The sequence below is a fragment of the Pristis pectinata genome, chromosome 13 (assembly GCF_009764475.1).
Source record: "Pristis pectinata isolate sPriPec2 chromosome 13, sPriPec2.1.pri, whole genome shotgun sequence".
Lineage (NCBI taxonomy): Eukaryota > Metazoa > Chordata > Chondrichthyes > Rhinopristiformes > Pristidae > Pristis > Pristis pectinata.
In genome coordinates this window covers 37,434,646-37,460,064 of record NC_067417.1, presented here as the reverse complement: position 1 = coordinate 37,460,064, position 25,419 = coordinate 37,434,646, and the positions used below count along the sequence as shown (strand labels likewise).

The window sequence follows — 25,419 nt, the reverse complement described above, 5'->3', positions numbered from 1 at the left end:
TCAAAGCAACCTCAGTTCTGATAAATGTTATTCTGCTTCTATCTCCATAGATGTTGTCTGAACTGCTGAGTATTTCAAGCATTTTGTGTTTTTATTTCCTATTTCAAACAATTGCAGTATTTTATTTCTCCATCTCAGTCATATCCTGATGGACCCAAACTTGTTTTAACAACGACTGCTCTTATGGGCTAAAATTTTGCATTAGAACAAGAAAAAGTCAAGTATCTTCATTTGCCAGGAAATTCAACCCTGGTTATTATCTCTAAATGAACCTTAATGCACTGACATCACAGTATAATGTATTCAGCATTACGAACTGGGGATGTATTTCTTGACATAAATCTTTTGACTTTTAGAACATAAGAAACAGAAGCGGGTGTAGGCCAGTTGGCCCCATTCAGTAACATCATGGCTGATCCAATTCTGGTCTCAACACCACTTTCCTGCAATTTCCCCATACCTCCTGAGTCCTTCAAGCTCAAATGTCTGTCAATTTCCACTTTGCAGGCTGGGGAATTCCAAGAGTCACAACCCTATGGGAGAAGAAATTCATCCTCATTTCCCCTTTATTCTGAAACGATACCCACTTGTTCTAGATATCCCCACCAGCGGAAACTTCCTCTTGACATCCATTCTGTCAATCCCCCTTACTGAACATTCTCCCACCTCTTGAATCCTCGCTTAATTGGGCCACAATATCTGTGAGAAATGGTCAACCCTTTTAATTTGCTTATGTACTCCCCCCACTGTTATGTCACATACTCTGTTAGATTGGCTCAGTACAAAATATGTTACTTGATTTCTGCTGGAAACACATTACACTGACTGCATTACACATTACACTGGGAAAGTTGCCCCAGTGATTCAGTAGAGGCACAGCAATTTAATCTCTTAAGATGTGTGTTAAACCAAGTTTCTGCCCATGCAAAAGAAATTTTAGAAGGGGAAAGGTGGTATTGATGTGAAGCTTTATCTAATGAACTGAATATTCCGATGTTCCCCAATCTTCACAGTTGTTTAAGTGGATGGTTTTCATGTGGATTGTGTGAACAAATTATTAGCCTGACATAGACAGGAAATGCAACAGTCCTTTTGAGTCATGAAATGATTTTATAATTTGATTCTCAGACATTACTAGAGGATGCTGAGCGATGCCGGCAGAAGATGCAAATGGCTTCAAGTCTGATTGATGGTCTGTCAAATGAGAAAGAACGTTGGACTGAGCAAGGCAAAGAATTTGCTGCTGAGGAGAAAAGACTTGTGGGTAAGCAGTAACGAAGGAATTGTCTCATGCTTTCCACTTACTGCTTTGAGAATTAGAAGCCACCTAATTCATGAAAAATCTGACAAATAATCATAAAGTATTAATGAGCAAATATATCAAAATGTGAGAGGCTGAAGTTGTCCAGGATCACACTGCATCTTGTGCCTTGTACCAGGTCCTGTTCACCCTTCATCTCTTTTCTCACAGGGACACACTGAGTGAAGCGCCTAAGCTTGAAAATTGTCAGGAGACACAAGAGACTGCACATGCTGTAATCTGGAACAAAAACAAACTTCTGCAGGTCAGACAGCATCTGTGGAGGCAAAGGGATAGTTAGCATTTTGGGTTGAGGCCCTGCATCAGGACATCTGTTGCAGTGCCTTGACCCAAAACATTGACCATCCCTTTGCCTCCACAGATGCTGCCTGAGCTGTTGATTTCCTCCGGCTGTTTAATTTTTGTTTAAAATTCTCATCCTTGTTTTGGAATCTCTCCATGGCTTTACCTCTCACTTTTTCAGTAATAGCCTGCAGCACTCCAAGCTTGCAATCTTCCTCTCTTCTCTTCAGTTGTCAGGGACCCAAACTCCAGCATTACCTCTGTCTCTTCCTTTAAGCTGCTTCATAAAAGTTAAAATTGTCTATGACCATCTCGTCTGCTATCTTCTTATGCGGTTTGGCGTCAATTATTTTTGACATTGCTCATACAAATTATCTTGGGATGTCATAATAAATAAAAGGTGCTATGTAAGTGAACTTTGCCATTGCGGTAATAAGGCAAAATAATCTAATAGTAGGTAAATTATAATGAGAGTGCTCCATACGTACATACGATAAATCTGCAAAATGGATGAACCTGTTCAAAACGCTTTTCTCCTGAAGATGGCATTCCTTTAAATGTGAGGATGGTGCCATTGCTTTTCTCTGATATTCAGGTAGTTTGACTGAGAAGGCCTGGAAGTTGTTCAACACTCGGAAAGATGTTGGATCGATTGTACACAGCATGACAGTGGTTTGTTTTTGAGAGCCTGCCACTACAATGTCTAACAGCACATGAGGTCCAAGATGACATCTGGTTAATAGTCCTAACACCGCGGCCAATTGAAAGACCTTTCCTTTGTAGCAGATCCATGAAGAAAAATAGGTAGATTGTGGGTCGTGGCCATAGGGATTCCAGGTTGGGGAGGAGGAGAGTGAAACAAATTTTAGGAGAGAGGTGTCCAGGCTCGGGAGCAGGGCTGTCAGTCATGCTGGAGGGGTAATCTGGATCTTGGTGATTAAGTAGGAGCATCAGGGTAATGAAGTGGGGTTCAAGGTTCTGATCGATTTGGGGATGAAGAGTTTGGGCCTGATATTAACTTGGGGATGAGGGGGTCATGATTAGAACGGTCAGGGGTAGTAGTCATAAAGGGGAGCTATCATCAGGGGTAAGCATCGAACCCCATGATCCGGACTTGCTCAAGTTAGTCCACTTTAAGTAACAGTCAAGCAGGGCTCATGTGCACTGTGAGCTTGGGCTTAAGGCATGCAGAAGGTCAGAGGGAAAATCACAGACCTTTCACATACAGCAGTCAGTCCTCTCTTTCTCATCAGTTGTTTCTTTTTATTGATGTTGCCCATGAACATTGTGCTGTGTAATTTCTATGCTTGTCCTTTTAACCCTTCAACCAAAAACTTAGAGAGAAATGATTTACGTGTTTATCCTTATTGCAGAGTCCAAAACTGAGCGGACTAGTCTGTGGCGGAAATGAGCTTCGTAGACTCAATGTTTCTCATTCTATGGTTTTTATGTTCTTGTATTTGTTACAGGTAATGTTCTGCTGGCTACAGCCTTTCTGTCCTACTCTGGTCCTTTTAACCAGGAATTCAGAAACCAATTGTTGAACAAATGGCAGCAAGAAATAATATCACATAATATTCCATTCACCTCAAATCTAAATGTCTCAGAGATGCTCGTTGATGGGCCCACAGTTGGAGAGTGGAATTTGCAAGGCCTCCCTAATGATGATCTCTCAATACAAAATGGAATCATTGTTGCAAAGGCAGCTCGTTACCCTCTTTTGATTGATCCTCAGGCTCAGGGGAAGACCTGGATAAAGAACAAAGAAGCTAAAAATGAACTTCAGGTAATGGACATGCACTCTGGTGATAAAATTTGATTCCAAAAAGTGAGGGTCATGTTGTGCGAGTAAACAATGCAGGCATTCACGTTTTTCATCTTAACTATGATGAGCAATTAAAATAACCAGTTAACCAGGCTGCACAGCTACAACAATACTGACTGAATCAACAGGCTATGAACTTACTACATATAAGGTCTACATAAAAGGTAACTGCTGCCCGACACTTATTTTGCCTTGCTCGTATTTGGCATTTCATCAGCACTTTGTAGGTTGATGATGAGGAAATACTTGAGTGGAAGAGGAGAAAGAGATGAAGAAACCATTGTTCCTCTTTGTAATGTAAGTCAGTCCTATGCCACACTGTATCATCAGAGGACAGTGCTGAACGTGAGCAGCCTTCTGTAAAGCTGCAGCAATGATGAATAAAGACAGAAAAACAGACAAAACACACAAAATCTCATTTATTCCATCAAATTTCCTTACCACAGGATGGGTAGAAAAGAGAAAACAGATTTTGCAGGTCCTAGTATAGAAGGCAACTAAAAATAAAGGTTTTAGAATTTTTTTAATTCCATTTACTTTATGTAAACCTTTATATTGCTGGAATATAAAAACTAAAAATGGATAAAAAGTAATGCATAATATAATGCAATAGCGGTTTTCTTCCTCTGGTACAGGTAACATCACTGAATCATAAATATTTTAGAAATCATTTGGAGGACTGCCTTTCACTTGGAAGACCGTTATTAATTGAAGATGTTGGAGAAGAATTGGACCCAGCACTGGACAATGTGTTGGAAAAAAAATTCATCAAAACTGGCTCTACATATAAGGTAACTAATAATTCTAATAAAACACTAATTTTGTGTTCTTTGAGTAGATAAATAATCCAAATTAAATCAGATGTTTATGTTGGCTTTTTTTTAAGATAAGATTTCTTTATTAGTCACATGTACATCGAAACACACAGTGAAATGCATCTTTTGCGTAGAGTGTTCTAGAGGCAGCCCGCAAGTATTGCCATGCTTCCGGGGCCAACATAGCATGCCCACAACTTCCTAACCCGTTGTGTCTTTGGAATGTGGGAGGAAACCTGAGCACCTGGAGGAAACCCACGCAGACACGGGGAGAACGTACTAACTCCTTATAGACAGTGGCTGGAATTGAACCCAGGTTGCTGGTACTGTAACAGTGTTTCGCTAACCACTACACTACCGTGCCAGCTACAGATTTGAAAAAAGAATGTTTTGTTTCCCAAAATTCATGATATATTTTCTTTTCTGCAGGTGAAAATAGGAGACAAGGAGTTAGAGGTCATGAATGGTTTCAGATTACACATCACCTCAAAATTGGCCAATCCTGCTTATACTCCTGAAATAAGTGCCCACACTTCAGTTATTGACTTCACTGTCACCATTAAAGGTCTGGAGGAACAACTGTTGGGACGAACCATTCTCACTGAGAAGCAGGTAACAAATTCCTTTAGTTAATCGCATGATAAATGTGAATATAATCAAGAGGGTTTACAAAATGATCAAATGTTATTTTCTTAAATCAAAGATTTGCAATATCTCCTTAAGTAGAGACACAACACAGAAAATAGGAGTTTTTTCTATTCCTTTCAACCAAAAACTATCTGAAATTTGTGAAGTGCCTCAGGGATTTGTTCTTCGAGCCAGGTATTACAGAAATTACAAAATGTAGTTTTCACTCATTACTTGAGATCATTTGGACTCTGTAGCAAGAATGAATTTTTGACAAACATTTAATTGTATTGAGATGGGGGGGAAAAAAGGAAGAAAATTTATACAGTTTGGAATGTAAAATGTATAATTAATAGATGAATAAAATAAAAGTAAATGAATTCTTCATATGTCAAATTCTCAATTAAAAGTGATACTTTGAATCCAGAAGTGGAGCATGTTCTGTGATTATACAGTAGATAATTCCATCTACAATTCTCTTTTTAAGGAACTGGAGAGGGAGAGAACAAACCTGATGGAGGATGTGACTGCAAATAAACGGAAGATGAAGGAGTTAGAAGATAACCTCCTTTATCGTTTAACAACCACCCAGGGTTCCCTGGTCGATGACGAGAGCCTGATTACAGTGCTTCGAAATACCAAGCAGACATCTGAAGAGGTAACAGAGAAGTTGAAGACAGCAGCTGAGACAGAAATGCAAATAAACAGTGCTCGAGAGGAGTACAGGCCAGGTGGGTCAGCATGTTCTGTGGAATCTGAATGGATTAACCCACCACTGTATAAATGTAGGTATTATTTTAATGGGCTAACTATATGAGCTTCAGTTTTGTTTAGATGCTTGTGCTTTTTTTCTTTCAGAATCTAATGGACTTGGGACTCTGCACATAAGCATTCATAAAAAAAAAGTTTGTTTAAACTTCAGGATACTCATCACTGCCTGCCTTTTACTTCCAGGTTTATTTTTAATGAAAAATCGTTAACATCATGAACAAAAATAGAGAATGCTTGAAACACTGAACAAGTCCAGCAACAACAGTGAGGAATGAAATAGAGTCAGTGTTTTGAATTGAGGACCCTTCACCAGAATGGGAAATGTGAAAAGACAAGCATATTTTACCTTACCTTCCCCCTACCATTGCAGACATACCCTCTGTTCTCTCCACCTCCCCTCTCTGAAAATTAAAATGAGCTTGTTTTCTCACCTTTTCAGTTTTGGTGGTGGGTCCATGACCCAAAATGTCAACACTGATTCTCTCCCCACGGATTCTGCTTGACCTGCTGAGCATTTCCAGTATTCTCTGTTTTTGTTTTGGATTTCCAACATCTGCTGTTTTTTGCTCAAAATCACCAGCCTCTCAATGTATCTTCCAATAATTAATGCACCCTTTCAATATAAGAAAGGAACATGCAATTCTAGAAACACTAGCACATCAGGCAGAGAGAAGGAAAGCTCATGTTTTAAATTAAAAGTCAATGACCTTTCAGGAGTGCAGCTTCCTAAAGTGAAGATTTGAAATTAGAAGAGCTACAATAAAATTGACTTAACAATGATGTTGGAATGTGAAATCCCGACCCCGTCTTTGAATATATATTGAACTCAAAGTAGGACAGAGATTACATACTATTTCAGGCAATATTGTTCTTTACAAAAGAAGAATTCTCTTTAAAGAAAAAAATTATAGGCATTATTGGAGGGCAGGTGTAGTAAAAGATTTGGATTTGAATTTAATTTTGCATTGCTGTAATTTGCCATTGTACTGAGTGAATTAAGAGAGATTACTTTTATTCATACAGTTGCTACAAGAGGCAGCATTCTTTACTTCCTGGTTGTTGAGATGAGCATGGTGAATGTGATGTATCAGACATCACTGAGGCAATTCCTTGGGATCTTTGACCTATCATTAGTCAGGTTGGTACCATAGTTGTCATTACTTGGCTTCAGCAGTCATAGTTAATTTCCTTCTTTCTGCTTGTCCCACCAATTTTCACTATGATTTTTATATTGTATATGTATGTTGTAATTAATATAGATTTTGATTTAATATCCTTTCAAAACAAATTCCACCAGATCCATCAGAAGTCCGTTCACCAGCAAGAGAATAGTGAGCATCATTGATTATATGACATATGAGGTCTATGCATACACAGCTCGTGGATTGTATGAACAACACAAATTCCTTTTCACGCTTCTGCTCACATTGAAAATTGACATGCAGTGCCACAAGGTTAAACATGAAGAATTTTTTACTCTCATTAAAGGTAATTTAGTTCATATGTAGTGAATTTATAACAAAAAGAATTGTTAAAATGCTTTTGTGACTGCAAAATTGTGGAGCACAGAGTTTAGTTGTGGTCCCAGCCACATATTTAAGATCTATGGAGAGTGCCTACCACATTGTATCTCAGCATATTTTTGTCCAAAGCGAAATATAGGAGATGCTGAAAATCTGAAAACAAACAGAAAATGCTAGAAATAAAATGGGAGATTAAGGGCAAGGTGAAAGGAAACCAGATGCTGTGAAGTTGAGACACAAGGCTGGAATGGCTGATTATCTGAAATTATTGAATTCACTACCAAGAGGTGAAAGCTGTATTGTACCTTGATATAAGTTGAGGTGGTGTTCCTTGAGCTTGGGTTGAGCTGCATTTGAATGGTGTAAGAGGTCAACAATGGTGCAGTTAAAGTGGGATAGTGATTTAAAATGATAAGCAACCAAAAGGTCTGGGTCACACTTGCATACTGATCAGCAGTGTTCTGCAAAGTAGTCACCCAGACTGTGTCCACCTATAGTTACTTGAGTGATGGTCTGATAAACTTATTACATTTTTGACTCTGGACTCCATATATGTCCTGTTGTGTAATTTCAGGTGGTGCCTCTCTGGACCTCAAAACTTGTCCCCATAAACCCGCCAAATGGATTCTTGACATGACTTGGCTGAATCTGGTTGAACTTAGTAAACTTCATCAGTTCAGAGACATCCTTGTCCAGGTAAAGTACAAGACAACCAGTTGAATACTATTGAATGCATCATTATACATTGAATAAAAATACTTTTTTATCAAGCTTTGGCTGCAGAATTAGGCAAATGTTAAAGTATGATATATGTGCAAAATTCTTTGATGTGGTTGACCCAGCAGGCATTCCAGTAAACCTTAAGTCATAGCTGCAGCTCCTAACTTTAACTTTTGAAGGCTAAATTGGAAAATGCAACAAAATGGGTGCTGGCTTTGTAATATGTGATAAATTTGCACCCATTCAACTTAATGTAGAATATGTCTGAAATTTGTGAGGTCTGCTTGTTATCATAATTATAGCATCGAACCAGCATGACCCATGCTGTTAACTGTGTTAGGTCAAAATTTAAGCACGTGGCTGGCACCAGTTTATCTAAGCCTGCAGTGTTTAAAGTCAGCCTGCACCTTTTAAGTGCAAGGTGTATCGCAACTAAAGCAAGAAGTCAAATCATTCTGGAGGCAGGTCCTGTTTGGTACAATCCTGCAGAGAACAGACTCTCTTCTCTTGCAATCTAGCACTAGAGATCTTTGCCGTCTCTGGGAATACTTCTTGTTGGCTGACCTTGAGACCTTTTCAAGGAACAAACTCCAGTTAGCCCATGCACAGTCTTTTATTTAGGTGTGCAGAAGCAATTGGACCAGTGTCTCAAAAGGCTCCATACCATATGTACATAAGTGCTTCTTTGGGCCTGGAGCTCAGTAAATTATTGAAGAATGACAGTCTGGAGAGTTACCATGTGTGCCTGCTAGTGCTTTCTCTAAGCCTAGTCCTTGTTCCTGTGCATCTTGTGTAGTGCCTTACATACCACTTCCAATTTTGAAACCCTGGAAAGTTTATCTCGAAGGACATCTTCAGAACTGTACTGGCACTTGAAGCACATTGTCAGCATTCTACTGCAGATGTCTCTGTAAGTTCATCTGGTTCAGAGACAGTGAGCTTCAGTAAAATTTGGAGATGTCTCCTATACATAAGAGAGGTAAATTATCTATATGGCTTGCTTCAGACCTTGGTCACACCATATAAAAAGGTGCAGGATTAGAACAGGTTTGGCGTAACCAATAATGTATGGTGTTCACGTAAGGTGTTAGATTCACTGAAACTTTTATCTGCCAAGGACAATGTGTTTGCTGTCTGTGAGGATGAGAATAAACATTTGTTGGAAAATCGGCCAGAACATAGGATCTTGGATTATGGGGCTGCCCAAATGTGGGATTCGGAGAGGAAGCATCATGTGGCAATTTTAGGCAGTCATCGATCAACAGAGGCAGAATGTACCTTATAAGCGGAATAAAAAATCCCCGATTGTCTGTTACCTATTAAGGTGAGGGCCATCTTGAAGAAACTTGAAAGAATATCAAAGATACAAGAGGAGTATCCAGGCATTGTGATCCATGTTGACACCTGTGTTTATGACCCATGGGATGTATGTAGAAAAGAGAAGACAAGAAGTACTGTTTGCAGAGTACAGGGATTTAGAAGCTAAGTGGAAGAACAGGACGTCAAGGATTACTATCTACAGATTATTATCTGAATCGTGTGTACATAGGGATGAGCCATTTAGAAATTTGAATATGTAATTGAAAGAGTAATGTGAGAAAGAAAAGTTCCATTTCATGGTCCACCAACAGGGCTTTACCTGAACCAGATTGGACCAGGGTCTTCACTGAGAGGATAAAAGAGGCAGTCATAGGAAACTAGTAATTGGGAGAAAGAATCTTGCAAGTGATATCAAAATCAACACAAAAAATTATAATTAGGAAGAAAAACGGTGGTCAGAACCATTGGATTCCCCTGAAAGACTGATAACAGTAATAATATAAATGAAAATATGGTCATGGAAAATGTGTTGAGTTATAGTTTAACCCAGTATTTACAGTAGAAGAAGAAGACAGCACAGCAAACATCATAATTAATGAAGAAAATAATGGCACCCACAGAATTTCTATTCCAAAATCACTCAGGATAACAGCTGTTAATATGCAATATTGACAGATTTGCATCACAGCCTTTTAGCTCCTGAAGCTGCTGTTCAATTTATTTTAAACATAAACTTACACAAAAAGCCTAACAGGATGAGATTATCCATTCCAACAAAATCTGCATAACATTAATATCTGCATTTACCTGTACTATTTTACATAAACTAAAATACAGCAAAAATAGACATGGCTCATTTTTTTCTCACTCTTTTCAGTTTTGCATGACTTTGTCCCCTGGTTGGAAATGTATAACACGATATTTTGAGCAAATTAAATACAGCTCATTTTGTAAAGTGGCAGAAGGGATGTCTCTGTTCAGGGTTTCTGCTCCAAAAATAGAATAGTACTAATATAGATAGAAGTTTCATATCAGTATTTAGTTGGATATAAGATACCAGATGATTTAAGTGTTACCAGATATCGAAGTAATGGCTGAACATGGTTTCTGTGGATTAACAGTCGGGATTTCTTTTTAAAAAGTTACAGGGTGGGAAATTTGACTAGAGAAAATGGACTGTATTAGCTGGAAATTAAAAGCACGTAAAAAATATCTTAGATCATTCCACAAAATGCCATTAATTGTTGTGATTAACTTAATTCAAAATCACAGTTCCATTTCTGATATTTTAATGGATTCTGAAGGCAGCCAAGGTGAATTTAACTGAACAGTATTAGCTACAGATGAGACCCCTGATGATTTAGTGAGAGCATCCAGTGGGAATGAGGGAAGTGAATCCAAGTCTAACTGTTGAGTTGGTTGAACTTGTGTGGGGCAGTGGTAGGGATTCCATAATTGGTGTCATACTTTGGGGAGGAGAAAAAAATATTAAACTATTGCAGAATTTGGCAGATTGTAGTTTACGTGGAGCAAGGTGGAATCTTGTCTCTTAAGGTCTGTATGATGTTTCTCTTGATTAACATTCACTTTAACATTAAAAAATGTAAACAGCGTAGAAGTAAGTTTTAAGGTTGAAGTGTATGACTTAGCACCCCCACTGCAGATGCTATGTACTTCCAACACTAAATCATCAGGCATAGTGGTTACCCTGTTTATATTGTAGTCCAGCTAATTTTCTATGCATGGTACTCTCGTGCTCCACTATTTCAGGGAGGGGTGGCAGTACAAGTTCATTTAATCCACCCTCTTAACGGCTGCTTGGTTTTAGGGAGCCTTCATTTTATTTAGTCTGAGGACAGTCACGAGTGGAATTGTATTTTAATTGACACCTATCTGTGTGTTTATTACATTTATAGATTGGTCGAAATGAGAAGCAGTGGAAGAGCTGGTTTGATAAAGATGCCCCAGAAGAGGAAGTGTTTATGCCTGATGGTTACCATGAATCCCTGGACTGCTTTCGCAAACTCTTATTAGTCCGATCTTGGTGTCCTGACAGAACAATTGCACAGGTGGAGCTTTTGCAAATAAGAACTTATTGATAATTGTTTTTAATATAGAGTTAAATGAAAATTATATCTCAAACACAGGCTATTCCATCCTGTCTGTCTCTGTTGGTATTCGTCCGCCATATACGCCGTGGTCCCAATTCCATATAATAAAAGCAGAAACTGCTGAAAACATTCAGCACGTCAGGTAACATCTATGGAAAGAGAAACAGAGTTAACATTTCAAGTCCAAGACCCTTTTTCAGAATTCACTTTCTCTTTCCACGGATACTGGTGTTCCCAGCATTTTCTGGTTTTGTTTCAGACTTGCACCATCTGCAGTTTTCTTTGCTTTTCCTCGTCCTAAGGTGTCCATTCTGTTCTCATCCCCTGCCACTTCCTTCAAATAATTGTCTAACCTATTCTTACATGTCATTGTCACTAATTTAATGTCTATCACTTTATATATCTTCAATCAAAATAAACAATATGCTCCTATCTGTTCTGCCCTATTGTTCTGTATCAGCAATGGTTCAGTTAGTAGCACACTGTTGCATAAGTTCCAGTGCAGAGACTTGAGCCTGAAAGCCAGCCTGATGCATCACTGCGGTATCGAGAGAGCGATGAACTGTTAGAAGGCTGCCTTTCAGATGTAATGCTAAATCAAATCCCTATCTGTGTGGATGTAAAAGATCCCATGATGCTGTTTCAACAAAGGACAGGGGAGCTGTCTCCAGAGTCCCAACTAGTATTTATTCCTTGAGCTCCTTTTCACTTTGCCCTTTGGTGAATTTGCTGTGTACTAATGGGAATTTCTTTAGATTACAACAATGACTATACTTGAAAAGTAGTCTATTAGCTGTAAAGTGTTTTGGAATGGGTCTTTATTAATCCTACTCTTTAACGTTCTTTAATGTTCCCTTTTGGAATTTAAATACTTCTGTATCATCAATCCTTTTCATCTCCCTTGTCCGAATAAATAATGCCAATTCATCAAGATTTTCTTAATACTTGTTTCATTTCTTACCAGAGGCTATCTGGTAAGAAATGAAAGAAGTATTAAAAAATATTTTTTTCTGATAATCTTCCATTGTTGTGTTGACCAGATTATTTGAAATGTGGCTTGAATCTTAACCTACTGACCAGAGGGGAGAGTGAAAATACTGCAAAATGTCATGGTGGTGACAATTGTATCTGCACATGTTTCTTAAAATCAACAACCTCATGCCTCTTGACTGAAGTTAGATAGTTCTGTATGGAAATACTCTTCAACTCTTCATAGAGAGTGACTCTATACTTTATGTGGTTCACTGCCCTTTGAGGCATTTGCCCATTGGACTAATAGAGAGTTGACAGTCTGATAGTGATGATTTCCATGGACTCCATTACACTTGTACTCAGGCACAGTGAAAACTGCAGAAATATTTTCACTTGGATAAAATGTTGATTCTTTGATAAACATTTATTGGAAAAAATCCACAAAATGGATACAAAATATTTGCCTTTTAAAGTAAAAAAATCTTGAATAGTTATTTTGTCCACATACAGGCTCGTAAATATATCATGGACTCTATGGGCAAGAGGTACGTGGAAGGTGTCATCCTGGATCTTGAAAAGAGCTGGGAGGAATCTGACCCCAGGACCCCTCTCATCTGTTTCCTCTCCATGGGATCTGATCCTACAGACCGCATTGTTGCCCTTGGAAAGAGATTGAAAATTGAGACTCGCAATGTGTCCATGGGCCAGGGCCAAGAGACACATGCACGCAGATTGCTGCAGCAGACCATGTCAAGTGTAAGAGGAATATGAATCACTAATTTATGTACAAACCTCCTCATTAATGAACCTGTGGTTTGAATAGTGATAGAAGCTATGTTTGTGGTTCCAAGGCATATTGAAACCTCAGCATGAGATGACACTGAGAATTGGGTATATTTCCAATCTCTTTTATTGGATGAGCTCCTGATGTTAACAGCTCAGTGATGAGAGCTGGTAAGTAGAGACTAGGCACCAGACAGTAAAGGGAAGTGCAAAAATCTGGAAGAATATCAATGCAAAAGATTAACACATGAAGAATACATTATTATCTGTTCCATGCTGTAAATAAATATTATTTTGGTTGTTTTTTAAAATTCAAATGCAATGAAGTTAATTGCCTTTGTGATTCCTTTTAAGGGAGGTTGGGCTTTACTGCAGAATTGCCACCTCGGACTGGATTTCATGGACGAATTGATGGATACAATTACAGAAACTGAGACGATTCAGGACTCATTCCGACTGTGGATAACTACTGAGGTCCACAAGCAGTTCCCTATTACTTTGCTGCAAATGTCGATAAAGTTTACCTATGAACCACCGCAAGGATTAAAAGCTGGACTGAAACGCACTTATTCAGGTAGAAAAGTCATTTACTAGCTTAGCACCTGCAGCTCTGTTTTAATGATTTCATGTGACTGTGAGCAGATAAAAACTGGAAACAGATTCAGACTGGAAACGGATTAAGACTGAAGAAATGTTTTAATTGACTTCCTGTCTTCTTCTCCTCTGAAATTATTCGGTCAGATGTTTTCGCCAGGTCTGGATACCCATCTATCATTTCACCTAAATCTCAGTTCTTCCGATGAGAGTCAAGATGGCAATCATCATTGGGAGAAGGGACTTTGCATCCCAAGCATGTCCTCTCCCAAAGTTCACACACTCAGACCAAACAGGCACAACAGCTGGAAATAAGAAGATAAGAACATGGGGAAATCAGACAGGAGTAGCTACTCATCCCTTTGAACTGCCCCACTATTCAGTCTGATCTGCCCAGGCTCATCTCCTCTTCTGTTTCAGTTTCCCAATAGCCCTCCATAACCCAAGAGATTTGGGTTGGTAGGTTAACTGTCCACTGTAAATTGCACTCAATTGTAGGTGAATATTAGAGTCTGGAGGATTGATGGGAATGTGGGTAGAATAGAACAGGTGGTGTGTAGTCAGTGCGCCAAAGGGTTTGTTTCCGTGCAGTTTGACTCGATTCAAGGATAGACAGTGATCAGGAGCAGAAACCCTGTCACATTTCAATGCTTAAATAATCTTTGTTAATCCAAGAAATAAACAAAAATTACACTGGGAGTTCTTTTTAAATTAAAATTGTTCACATTAATTATTTGTATAGAATGAAATGTAGATTATTGGAATTTGAACTACAAGTTCACAATCTGGCATTCACTATTTCCTACATTGCCATTCACATTTGAAATAAAGTACTTAGAATGGAATATGATAGGAGTTTATCTACAGGGGTTTCTAAATAAATTAACACAAGAAAAATACTTCCGATTAGGATACAACAGTTAACCTTAATTTCGTATCAGGATGGTGAACAGAGTTCACATTAACCAATAGATTCTACAGTCATTTTATGGGAAGTAAAAAAAAGTAATGTCCAAAGACAGTTGGTAAATGTAACTCATTCCCAAATATGTTTCTCTTCGTTTGTACCTGCCTACTAATTCTGAATGTCATTTCTCCATTTCCTTTCATTGCATTCTCACTACCCTTTGCTAGTCATTATTGCTACATTTTTATCGATTGTTCGAAAATCTCCTTACACCTTCACCAAAGACAACATACTTAAGCTGATTTTAATACTTTGGCATCTTGGTCTCCCTTGGTAAAACCTTATTGATCTTTGTAATTAAGCATTATTCTGTTTCTGGTTGACCACAAAGCTGGTCACTGAGATACTTTGAAAATTGCTTTGTGAATATTGCTTAACTTAATTACCACTCACAAGCTGGCCCACTGTATATTTCTGTGCTGTGAGAAAAAGGTTTCTCAGCTTGTAGTTTTGTAGGGTCAAATTATGATGTGTGTACTCAGTCAAGCATTAAATTCATTTCAGGGCTTCTGGCCATAACTTGAAGGATTCCCACACAAGGGACTTAATTTCCAATCTCACCTAATATTCATACTGCGTTATCCCTCAGCATACATTGTCTTGGCTCAGATCACCACTTTGACAGCAGACATGGAGAATTTCCAAACCTCCCTCCTTCCCATCTGGAAGTACATATGGAGATATAAAATGAGCAGAAATTGTCAGATCTCAGAAGTATGGCTAATCAACAGTCTATTTATATGTGTAGATTTATGGCATTTTCTTTAGTGCTGAGGACTAATGATATTGTATGGGCCTGATAATGTTGACAAAGAAAAGTAATATTCCTGTTAAGTGAACATTACTATCAATGGTGGCATTTTTTTATCCATATATCCTGAAAAGAAAACTTTATGGTATTATGGGCTGCTTTAGAGAGCAGTTGGTAGTCAACCACATCGGTTTGGGATTAGAGTGACATGGATACTAGATGTGGTTGGGGCATCAGTATTTTTTTCATAGAACATGCTTTATTTTCTGATAAGATTTCAAAAGTAGACCTTAGGATGAAAGGGTGTGGCCAGTAAAAAGTTGTTGAATAACTACTTTCACACCAAAATCTTACAACTGAACTGCAATTTTTCTATTTATGGTGCATTTTTTAAAAATTACATTCATATGCACACAGCCTCATTTCTTCTTCTTTGTTTTTGTCTTCCTTTTGCATCAACTTTTATTCACCGTGATGACCTTTACTCATCGAAAAACTGCTCTGTGAGAAGGTATGGCAGAGAAACAAGAACTGCAGAATAATTGTCAAACTCTCAAGAGCAGAAATGTGACAGACTGAATTTTTATGTTTTAAGAATAGCCAGTTTTGCTCCCCTTCACTTTTGGATCTGTCCTCACAAGACGATTAGACTCTCTCCCTCTATCTCCCAGAGACAGATCTGCCAAATATTCCCAATACCCATTAACTAATCCCAATTTTAGGCCTTGCTTCCCCAACTCTTAGATACCAGGCCTCCCTCTCAATCCCCTGAGATCAGTAGCTTCACATATGCAGTAATCCTAGGTTCTTTGGATCATCCTTGCCTAATATTTCCAGATATCTGGACTTCCTTCTCTGTTCCCAGTATCTCTCCCCTCACTTCCTTTACTAATATCTTCAAGACACTTCTAAATCTTCTCAAATTGGAAACTTCTATGAAAGTACCCTCAAACTCCTTCAAAGTAATGACAGTTTCCCTTGCCACTGTGTTTAAATTGTACTGATGAATGCAATGCTGATTAATCAATGTAAATAGGTGTGGTTTTATTAACACTCGCTATGGTTAATGCACAGGAAATGTGCTGGAATACAAGAATGCTTTGAGTTTCAAATTTTTTCACAGCACTAGGGCAATTATAAAAATTGTCCAGAGTTTATGGACAAAACCCATCTTTTGTTCCCTTTGCTCACTGAGAAAATAGTCCCACTCGAAATGACCTCTGGATAAAGGATATAGCTAAGAGGAATTAACCATTAATTGACCACTGAAAAGATATCTACTTATTTCAATTAAATATTGTAAACTTAAAGATACAGGCTAGTAATACACAAGCTGCACTTTAGCAGCAATACAATAGAGGTTTCATGTTATGACATCTTTTCCTATTCTGACATACCATGAGGATTGTTAAGGAAGGGAACACCAATGCAGTTTTAATTTTATTGTCCTTAAGGTATCACCCAAGACCAACTTGAGGTCAGTGACATGCCGCACTGGAAATTCATGCTGTATGCAGTCGCTTTCCTTCATTCCACCGTGCAAGAAAGACGCAAGTTTGGACCTCTTGGGTGGAACATCCCTTATGAGTTCAACCAAGCTGACTTAAATGCCACAATCCAGTTTGTTCAAAACCACCTTGATGATCTGGATGGAAAAAAGGTACAAAGCACTGTTCTCAAATTTGACTTTCTGACCATTATGACTTCTGTAATTTCAAATCGAGGTCTTTTTGCAGTGCTGATAAATTCATACTTTGTTCTTGGGTGAATAATTGGTCCTCTTTTCTGATCATCTAAACCCAACCCCGTTCTTGCTTTCGGTTAGTCACGTAAGAGATGTGATGCAGTTGTGTTCGAGAACATAAAACAGTACGCCACAGGAACAAGCCTTTTGGTCCATGATGTCTGTGCCGACCATGATGCCAATTTAAACCGATCCCATTTGCCTCAATGTGGTCTGTATCCCTCCGTTCCCTGTGTGTTCATGTGCCTGTCTAAATGTCTGTTCCATGTTGCTATCATATCACCTCCCCTGGTAGCACATTCCAGGCCCCTACCACTGCCTTGCACTTTCTCCCTCTCACCTTAAGTCTATGCCCTCTAGTATTTGACATTTCTATCATGGGAAAAAGACTCTATCTCCCCACCAATGCCTCTCGTAATTTTATATACTTCTATCAGGTCACCCCTCAGCCTCTGACACTCCAGAGAAAACAATCCAAGTTTGCTCAACCTCTTCTTTTATCTAATCCCCTCCATTCCAGGCAACATCCTGGCGAACCCCTTCTGCACCCTCTCCAAAGCCTCACATCCTCCTTGTAATGCAGTGTCCAGAACTGCACACAATACTCTGAATGTGGCCTAACCAAAGTTTTCTAAGCTGCACCATGGACTTGCCCCAACCAATAAAGCCAGGTATGCAGTACACCTTATTTACCACCCTATTCACTTGTGTTGCCATTTTCAGAGAGCTATGGACTTTCATCCCAGGATCCCTCTGTACATCAGTGCTCCTAAGGACCCTGCCATTTACTGTATACTTTCCTCTTACATTTGACCTCATAAATTTTTAACACTGAATTAAATTCCATCTGTCATTCCCTTGCTTCAGAGAGCAGTTGATCTATATCCTGTTGTAACCTTAGACAACCTTCCTTACTATCTACAACTCTGCCAATTTTTGTGTTATCTGTAAGTTTATTCATCAGCCCACCTACTGTATGTTTTTGCCCAGATCATTATAATATATAGGTCCCAGCACTGATCCCGGAGGAACACCATTGGTCACGGACCTCCATTCAGAATAACACCCCTCCATCACTACCCTCTTTCTTCTAAGATCAAGCCAGTTTTGAATCCAATCTGCCAAGTCTCTGTGGATCCCATATGCCTTAATCTTCTGGATCAGCCTGCCATGAGGGACCTTGTTGAATGCTCTAAAGTCCACATAGATGACATCCACTACCCTACCCTCATCAGTTATCTTCATCACCTCCTCAAAAAGACTCAATCTAGTTTGTAAGATATGACCTCCTCTGCACAAAGCCATGTTGACTATCCCTAATAAATCCAGACAGAAGTAAATCCTATCCCTGAGAGTCTTCTCCAATAATTTGCCTACCACTGATGTAAGGCTTTGTCCTTAAACAAAGGAACAACTTTGCCTATTCTCCAGTCCTCACCTTTGGCTAAAGAGGATACAAGGATCCCTGTCAAGGTCCCAGCAATTTCCTCTCTTGCCTCTCTCAATAACCTGGGATAGATCCCATCAGGCCCTGCGCACATCCACCTTAATGTTCTTCAAAAGACCCAACACCACCTCCTCCTTCATATCAACATGCCCAAGAATATCAGCATACCCCTCCCGAGCTCACTATCCACTATGCACTTCTCCTTGGTGAATATTGATATGAAATACACATTTAGTATCTTGCTCAGTTCCTCTGGCCCCAAGCATAAATTCCCTCCTTTGCTGTTGAGTGGTCTGACCCTCTCTCTTGTTACCCTCTTTTAATGTATGTGTAAAATGCCTTGTGGTTCTCCTTAATCCTACTCACCAAGGACATTTTTTGCTCATTTAAAAAAAAGTAGGGCAGGTTTATAGATCAAAACTTAAAATTAATAACTACTTAAAAATTCATAGTGTGTTACATTGGGAAAGCACTGATATTTATAGTGTGATTCAATGAAAATATATTAATTAATGTGTTGGTTTTAAACTAATATTTGCAACCACATATATAGTGGTTATATAGTGCATTCAATGGACTAAACTTTCCATGGTACTTTCTAGAACAATATTTGACACCAAGACACCAAGTTACATGGGGGATGTTAAGGCAGGTAACTAAAAGCTTGGTCAGTGTTGTAAGTTTTAAGGAGCTGCTTAATGAGGAGGGACAAGATCCCTTGGTGGGGGTGTCTAAGACAAGGGCATAGGTTTAAGGTGAGAGGTAGGAGGTTTAGAGGGGATCTGAGGGAGATTTTTTTCACATGGAAGATGTTTGGAGTCAGGAATGTGTTGCCCGAAGAAGTGGTGAAGGCAGATACTTGCACAACATTTAAGAAGCATTTAGGCCAGTACTTCAATTGCCAAGGCACAGAAGGCTACAGACCTAATGTGGATAAATGGGATTTGTGTAGGTGGACACAACAGGTAGTGTAGACATCTTTCTGTGCTGTATGACTCTATGGTTCTATCATTGTGAATTTCCCTGGTGTTCCATCTAAGACTGGGATCTTGCACGCTAAGGTATAACACAGCATGTTGTATTTGCACGGTCTACCATTACTTTTCAACATTTGACTTCTGTGACTATGTAATTCCAAAAGCATTTTATTTCCTCCTGTTATCTGCAGTTTGCGCCTTAGCAATGGATTCATTGCAAGATTATATACTTGCCTCAGAAAAACTTTGTCTTGTTTAATAGGGTGTGTCATGGAACACAATTCACTACATGATTGGAGAGATCCAGTATGGAGGACGTGTCACAGATGATTACGACAAGCGACTTTTGAACACATTTGCTAAAGTGTGGTTCAGTGAAAACATGTTCAAACCAGACTTCTGCTTTTATAAGGATTACACCATACCGAACTGCACTACACCAGAACAATATATACAGCACATTCAGGTTTGCTTTGTGTATAATAGAGGAATATTTATCAGGTAATTTTGTAACTTTCAGTCCTTTAAGAAAGAAATTAATTTGTGTAAAATTTCGTGTATTCTAAATGTGAGTACATCATCCATTTTTCTTATAAAGGAAAAATTGTATCAGATCTGATATAGGAGCACGCTTAGCCCACCAGGCCCCTCAAGCCTGCTCTGCCATTCATGGCCGATTTATCCCAGGCCTCAACTTCTCTTCTGTGCCAGTTCCGCAAAGACCTCAATTCGTCAATCTCTCAAAAATGTTCCACAACTCTCTGTTAGAGAATTACAGAAATTCACCACCCTCTGCAAAAAGAAATTCTTGTGCATCTCAGTTTTAAATGACCACCCCCTTATCTTGTAACTGTGCCCCCTTATTCGAGAGACAATCACTAGTGGAAGCTTTTCAACATACATTTTGCCATGCCTCCTTCGGAACTATATTAATTTTTCATCTGTGATTTTTACCTATAGATAAAAAGAATTCTGAAAATGTAATCTGGAAAATGGGTGCACATGATTGATTTAACATAAGGACAGCAGAAAGTCACTTTGTCCATTGACCCTGTTTCACCATTTGAAGGGGTCATGACGTACCCCAATACCATTTGCCTGCTGTTGAACCATTGTCCTTGATGCTTACAAATCTGTCAGTCACAGCCTGGATTATTTTAATTGTCCCCTCCTTTGCAACTTTATGGGTTCTTGTGTGACAGTTTGAGAAAATGCCACATTTATCTGCAAGTGCCCATGTATGCTGCTTCTCCAGCACAGCACTTGCAACAAAGTTATGATGTTGAAATTTGAAGAACCTGCAGAAATTCTCTCACCAACCTCTAACAGAAAACTGTTTATAAATAAGCTGGAAATTCTGCCTGTAGGTTTAACGTACTTTGTGTCTTACTAGAGCCTACCAGCGTACGACACACCAGAGGTCTTCGGCCTTCACCCGAATGCTGATATCACTTATCAAAGCAAACTTGCTCAAGGTGTCCTTGATATAATTCTTAACATCCAGCCAAAGGACAGCTCAGCAGGGGACGGAGAAACACGGGAGGCTGTCGTTTCCCATATAGCTGATGATATATTAATGAAATTACCTCCTAATTACATAGCTTATGAAGTAAGTGGCATGGGAAATCTTCATTTATTCTATTCAAAATGGTAATTTTAGGTATTTTCTGTGCTTAGAGACTAACTGAAATTTCACCCTGCATAAGTACGTGCCGATCAGGAATTCACAAGTTTTTACATGAAAACATTGTACATATTTTATGTCATTGTGAAGTCCAATTACTTAGCAACAAGTACAATAGCGTAACTAGTTATATATGCATATTCAGTAACTCTATTTCTGCTTTTCAGTATTATAACAAAAACCTGGTCAGAATACATAATATTAATTCTGAAACAAATATATTTTCTTTTCAGCTAAGTACAACAATATTTAACAAAAGAGCTGTAATTTGGGGTTTCTATTCATTATTTTGTATCTATTTATGATGCTATTTGTCCTAGTTTTGTATATTCTATGCTTTTAGCTTGTTAAAGGATATTATCCTCCAAATATTAAGGTAAGATTTCTTTATTAGTCACATGTACGTCAAAACACACAGTGAAATACATCTTTTGCGTAGAGTGTTCTGGGCGCAGCCCGCAAGTGTCGCCACGCTTCCAGCGCCAACATAGCATGCCCATAACTTCCTAACCAGTATGTCTTTGGAATGTGGGAGGAAACCGGAGCACCCGGAGGAAATATTAGGTGTATTTCAGGAAACGCTGAGTATTTGAAAACAGATCTTTTCAGTTCTAAATTAACCAATGTCGTATACTAAATAAAGGTTAGAAAAATAAGCAAACCTCTGAGTTTACAACATATTTTGGCCTCTTTTCAGAAAAGGGCAAAATAGTTGTTACACTTTCTCTAGTTTCCATTTTTTTACAGGATTCCCTGTACCCCGTAAGATTTGTGGCTGAGGGTCAAATGTGTTAGTTATCTTTAAAAGAAACTTATTTTGGCTCAGACAAGCAGACCAAGCTTTTACGGTCTGATGCTCCTGGGTACATCAGGCCAAGTGAGTTCTTTCAATATGACGATAAAGCATCATTTTTACAAGACATGAACTAGCATGAAGGTGGTGATGGATCTTCTGAAAGTGCTGATGTGTTCAAGACCAGTATGGGAGGCACCAATTGGAGATAGAGAGATGGTAAAAATTTTCCCAATTTCAAGATTACATCAGAACTTCATAGAATAACGCAACCAGTAAGAATGAGCAGCTTATGCAGGAAAATATGGCCAAACTAGGGGGCATGAGACTCTGCCATTCAATAAGATCATGGCTACCAGATTACAATCTCAACTCCATGTTCCTGCCTGCTCATAGTAATGTTTCACCCCCATGCGTGTCCAGGGACAGCCTCAATGAAGAGTCTGTTTCCAGCAGCTTTTGAAGAACCGCTCCAAAGACTTGTGACTTGGGGCGGGGGAAGAATCATCTCCTCTCTCTCTCTCAAATGGAGAGATCTTATTCTGAGATGATAACCTTCAGTTCTAGGCTCTCCTGCTAGAGGAAATATCCTCTCCACATCCACCCCGTTAAGACCCCTCAGAGTCTTGCGTTTCAGTTGGTGTATTATGTATGTGTTTATTACCTTAGTTTATGATTTACTTAATAAGAAATTATAATTTATTACTTCAGAAGCTTATGTTGATGTATTTGCAAGTGTTTAGGTTTTGTTTTGAAGAGGTTCTTGAGTTCCAGAGCCAGAGATTTTACATTAAAACCAATGGGAAATGTCTACTTGATTTATGAATTTTCACTTAACGTGATGATTTTTAGGAACTTAATTCTTTAAGGCTGTAAGATAAGATATCTTTATTAGTCACATGTACATAGAAACACACAGTGAAATGCATCTTTTGCGTAAAGTGTTCTGGGGGCTGGAGGGTACAGGGTAATTCTGTAAACTGCAGTATTGTTCTTCTGATTTAACTCTGAAGGTTGAGAAAGTCTACACCTAACAACTTAAAAGACATTTACCATTATGCTAGGTGGTACTATTGATTCTGGGGCCCAAGTCTGGATGAGAATTAACTGGGGATTTCTGCATATTTCCACCCTGGCCCTATAATATATTGCCAAGGGATAATAGCATTTGTGGATACTACATCTTCAGATGTGTTGTGGTGGGAAAATGATTTTTGAAATCATGATCCATTGGTTATTGATGGTGTTTGAATAGGAGCAAGGAGTTTATCCAGCTGAAAAAACAAAAATGCTGCAAACACTTAGCAGGTTAGACAGCATCTGTGGAAAGAGAAACTATTAATGTTTCTGGTCTGAGACCCTTCAGAACAGAGAAAGAGAGAAAACCTGTTGGTCTAGGTGGCTGAGAAGGTGGGGGAAGGCAAAGGTTGAAACAAAGAGAATCCCTCTGAAAGGGTGAAATAATGTAACCATACAAATTTTGTTTTTATTTCAGATTTCTAGTGTCTGCAGTCTTTTTTTTAGTTTATCCAGCATTCTGGTGAACACATCTCCTTCAGCCACCATAACAAAATAATGAGACTTGTTTGTGGCTTGTAGCTGTAACATTGTTCTGTTATGCTGGTGTCGACAATTCAGAACAATTTGCTGTATGACAGGTTTCTAAGATACAGAAATGTGTAAAATAAATAATTATTTTGCAATATTGCTGATATTTGCTCTATTCTCTGTAGAATGACTCATTTCACTGCCCTTTACTTGATATTTTAGTTTCCCGTTCCTTATTTCAGGTTAAAAACAGGTTGGCAAAGATGGGTGCTATTCAGCCAATGAATATCTTCCTTCATCAGGAAATTGATCGAATGCAGAAAGTCATTTCATTGGTGCGCAGCACATTAATGGATCTGAAACTGGCCATCGATGGTACAATTATTATGACTGAAAACTTGCGCGATGCACTAAACTGCATGCACGATGCTCGTATACCAGCTAGGTGGCTAAAGGTAAGCAAAAAAGCTCTATAATTAGGCACAGTATTTCTTCTGTGTTGGCTGTGATGGTATGATTTCTGCATTGCTATTCTTGCAAAATGTTTTCAGTTACCAAAGATCAATTTGTCCTTCAACATTATCTTTTTAGCCTGGTTAATGCTTTCATCTATGTTTAATACTATTCATGGAAATAACCTGAAAAATATGGTGAAATTATTTGTGGATTGCAAGTACAAGTACACATCCTATCTTTTATATGATGTGGTGTACTAATTCACCAACATACTGCATCAAGGTAAAGTCATAAGTGAGTTGTTAAATGTGTTATTGTTTATAGTAAGTGATTACTGGAAGAATTGGTGGTAATACTTTTGTAAAAGTGGTTAATGAAAGTTAGCTCTAATAATGTTGTGACTTGTTGCACAAAAGTTACGTGTTTGTCATCAAAAGGTAAGGCAAATTTCACAATCTATATTACATGATGTGTATGAGTGAGTACATGTGTATTTAATCGCCATACATTCAGAAGCAACTCACCTCACAAAGCAATCTAAGAGGCTGTAAAACGTACAGTTAGTGATGAGAGAGTTGAGAGGGGAAGTTAGCAGATTGGTCAACAGCCAGCTTGAGAAGCCTGAATTGAGATATGTTGCCCCTTCTTTCAAACATTGCAGTGACCAACAAATTTACTTTGGGTATCACAATGTAAAGAAATATTCTTTATTATTTCGGCAAAATTAATCTCGGTGCTTATATCCTTGTTTCTCATGCTTTCAACTGACAATATTTTATACAACAGTCTGCTGGAAGGACGCAGTGGGTCGAGGAGCATCTATGGGAGGAAGGGAATGGTCAAGACCCTGAATCTGGACTGAGAGGGGAGACGGTCAGTATAAAGAGGAAGGGAACAGTGTGACAGGAGCCTGAGGTGACTGTTGGATTGAGGAGAGGTGAAGGGTGTCGGTCAGGTCGAGCCAGGTAGGGGAGGGGTGGAGTTGGGAGACGGAGCCAGATGGATGGAGGGGGAAAAAAAAAGAGGCAAATGGAGTGAAGTGGGCAGAGGGGGGGGTGAAGGTGGAGACAGTTGCTGGAGGCTGATAAGCAGGAACACAAAGGGCTTCCTGTGCTGGGATCTGATAAATAAGGGAGGTGATAATGGGAACTATTAGGGGAGGGTGTGGAGTGATGAACAGATCAGGGAGTCATAGAGAGAGTGGTTCCTGTTGAAGGTGGAATGGGGTAGGTACAAGATGTGGTTGGTCTAGAGGCAGGTGATGTGAGAGCAGAAGGGTGAGAAACAGGAGATGCGAGAGGAGGATCCATCCACTCCAGCAAAAGGGAAGCCATGTTTCCTTAAAAAGGAGGGCACTTCCAATGTCCTGGAATGGAAGACCTCATCTT

The 25,419-nt window shown here is 38.9% G+C and overlaps 1 protein-coding gene across 1 annotated transcript in view; it reads left to right on the top strand.

The window, feature by feature from the left end:
* Positions 1-25,419, top strand: part of LOC127577482 (dynein axonemal heavy chain 5-like) — a 146,682-nt gene that overhangs the window by 115,175 nt on the left and 6,088 nt on the right. The window contains 15 exon segments of the mRNA XM_052028706.1: positions 1,129-1,264; positions 3,073-3,389; positions 4,064-4,219; positions 4,673-4,855; positions 5,358-5,601; positions 6,665-6,779; positions 6,939-7,129; positions 7,739-7,860; positions 11,121-11,273; positions 12,798-13,043; positions 13,425-13,644; positions 16,837-17,042; positions 19,813-20,016; positions 20,944-21,159; positions 23,818-24,030. Coding sequence (XP_051884666.1) covers positions 1,129-1,264; positions 3,073-3,389; positions 4,064-4,219; positions 4,673-4,855; positions 5,358-5,601; positions 6,665-6,779; positions 6,939-7,129; positions 7,739-7,860; positions 11,121-11,273; positions 12,798-13,043; positions 13,425-13,644; positions 16,837-17,042; positions 19,813-20,016; positions 20,944-21,159; positions 23,818-24,030 — 2,922 coding nt within the window.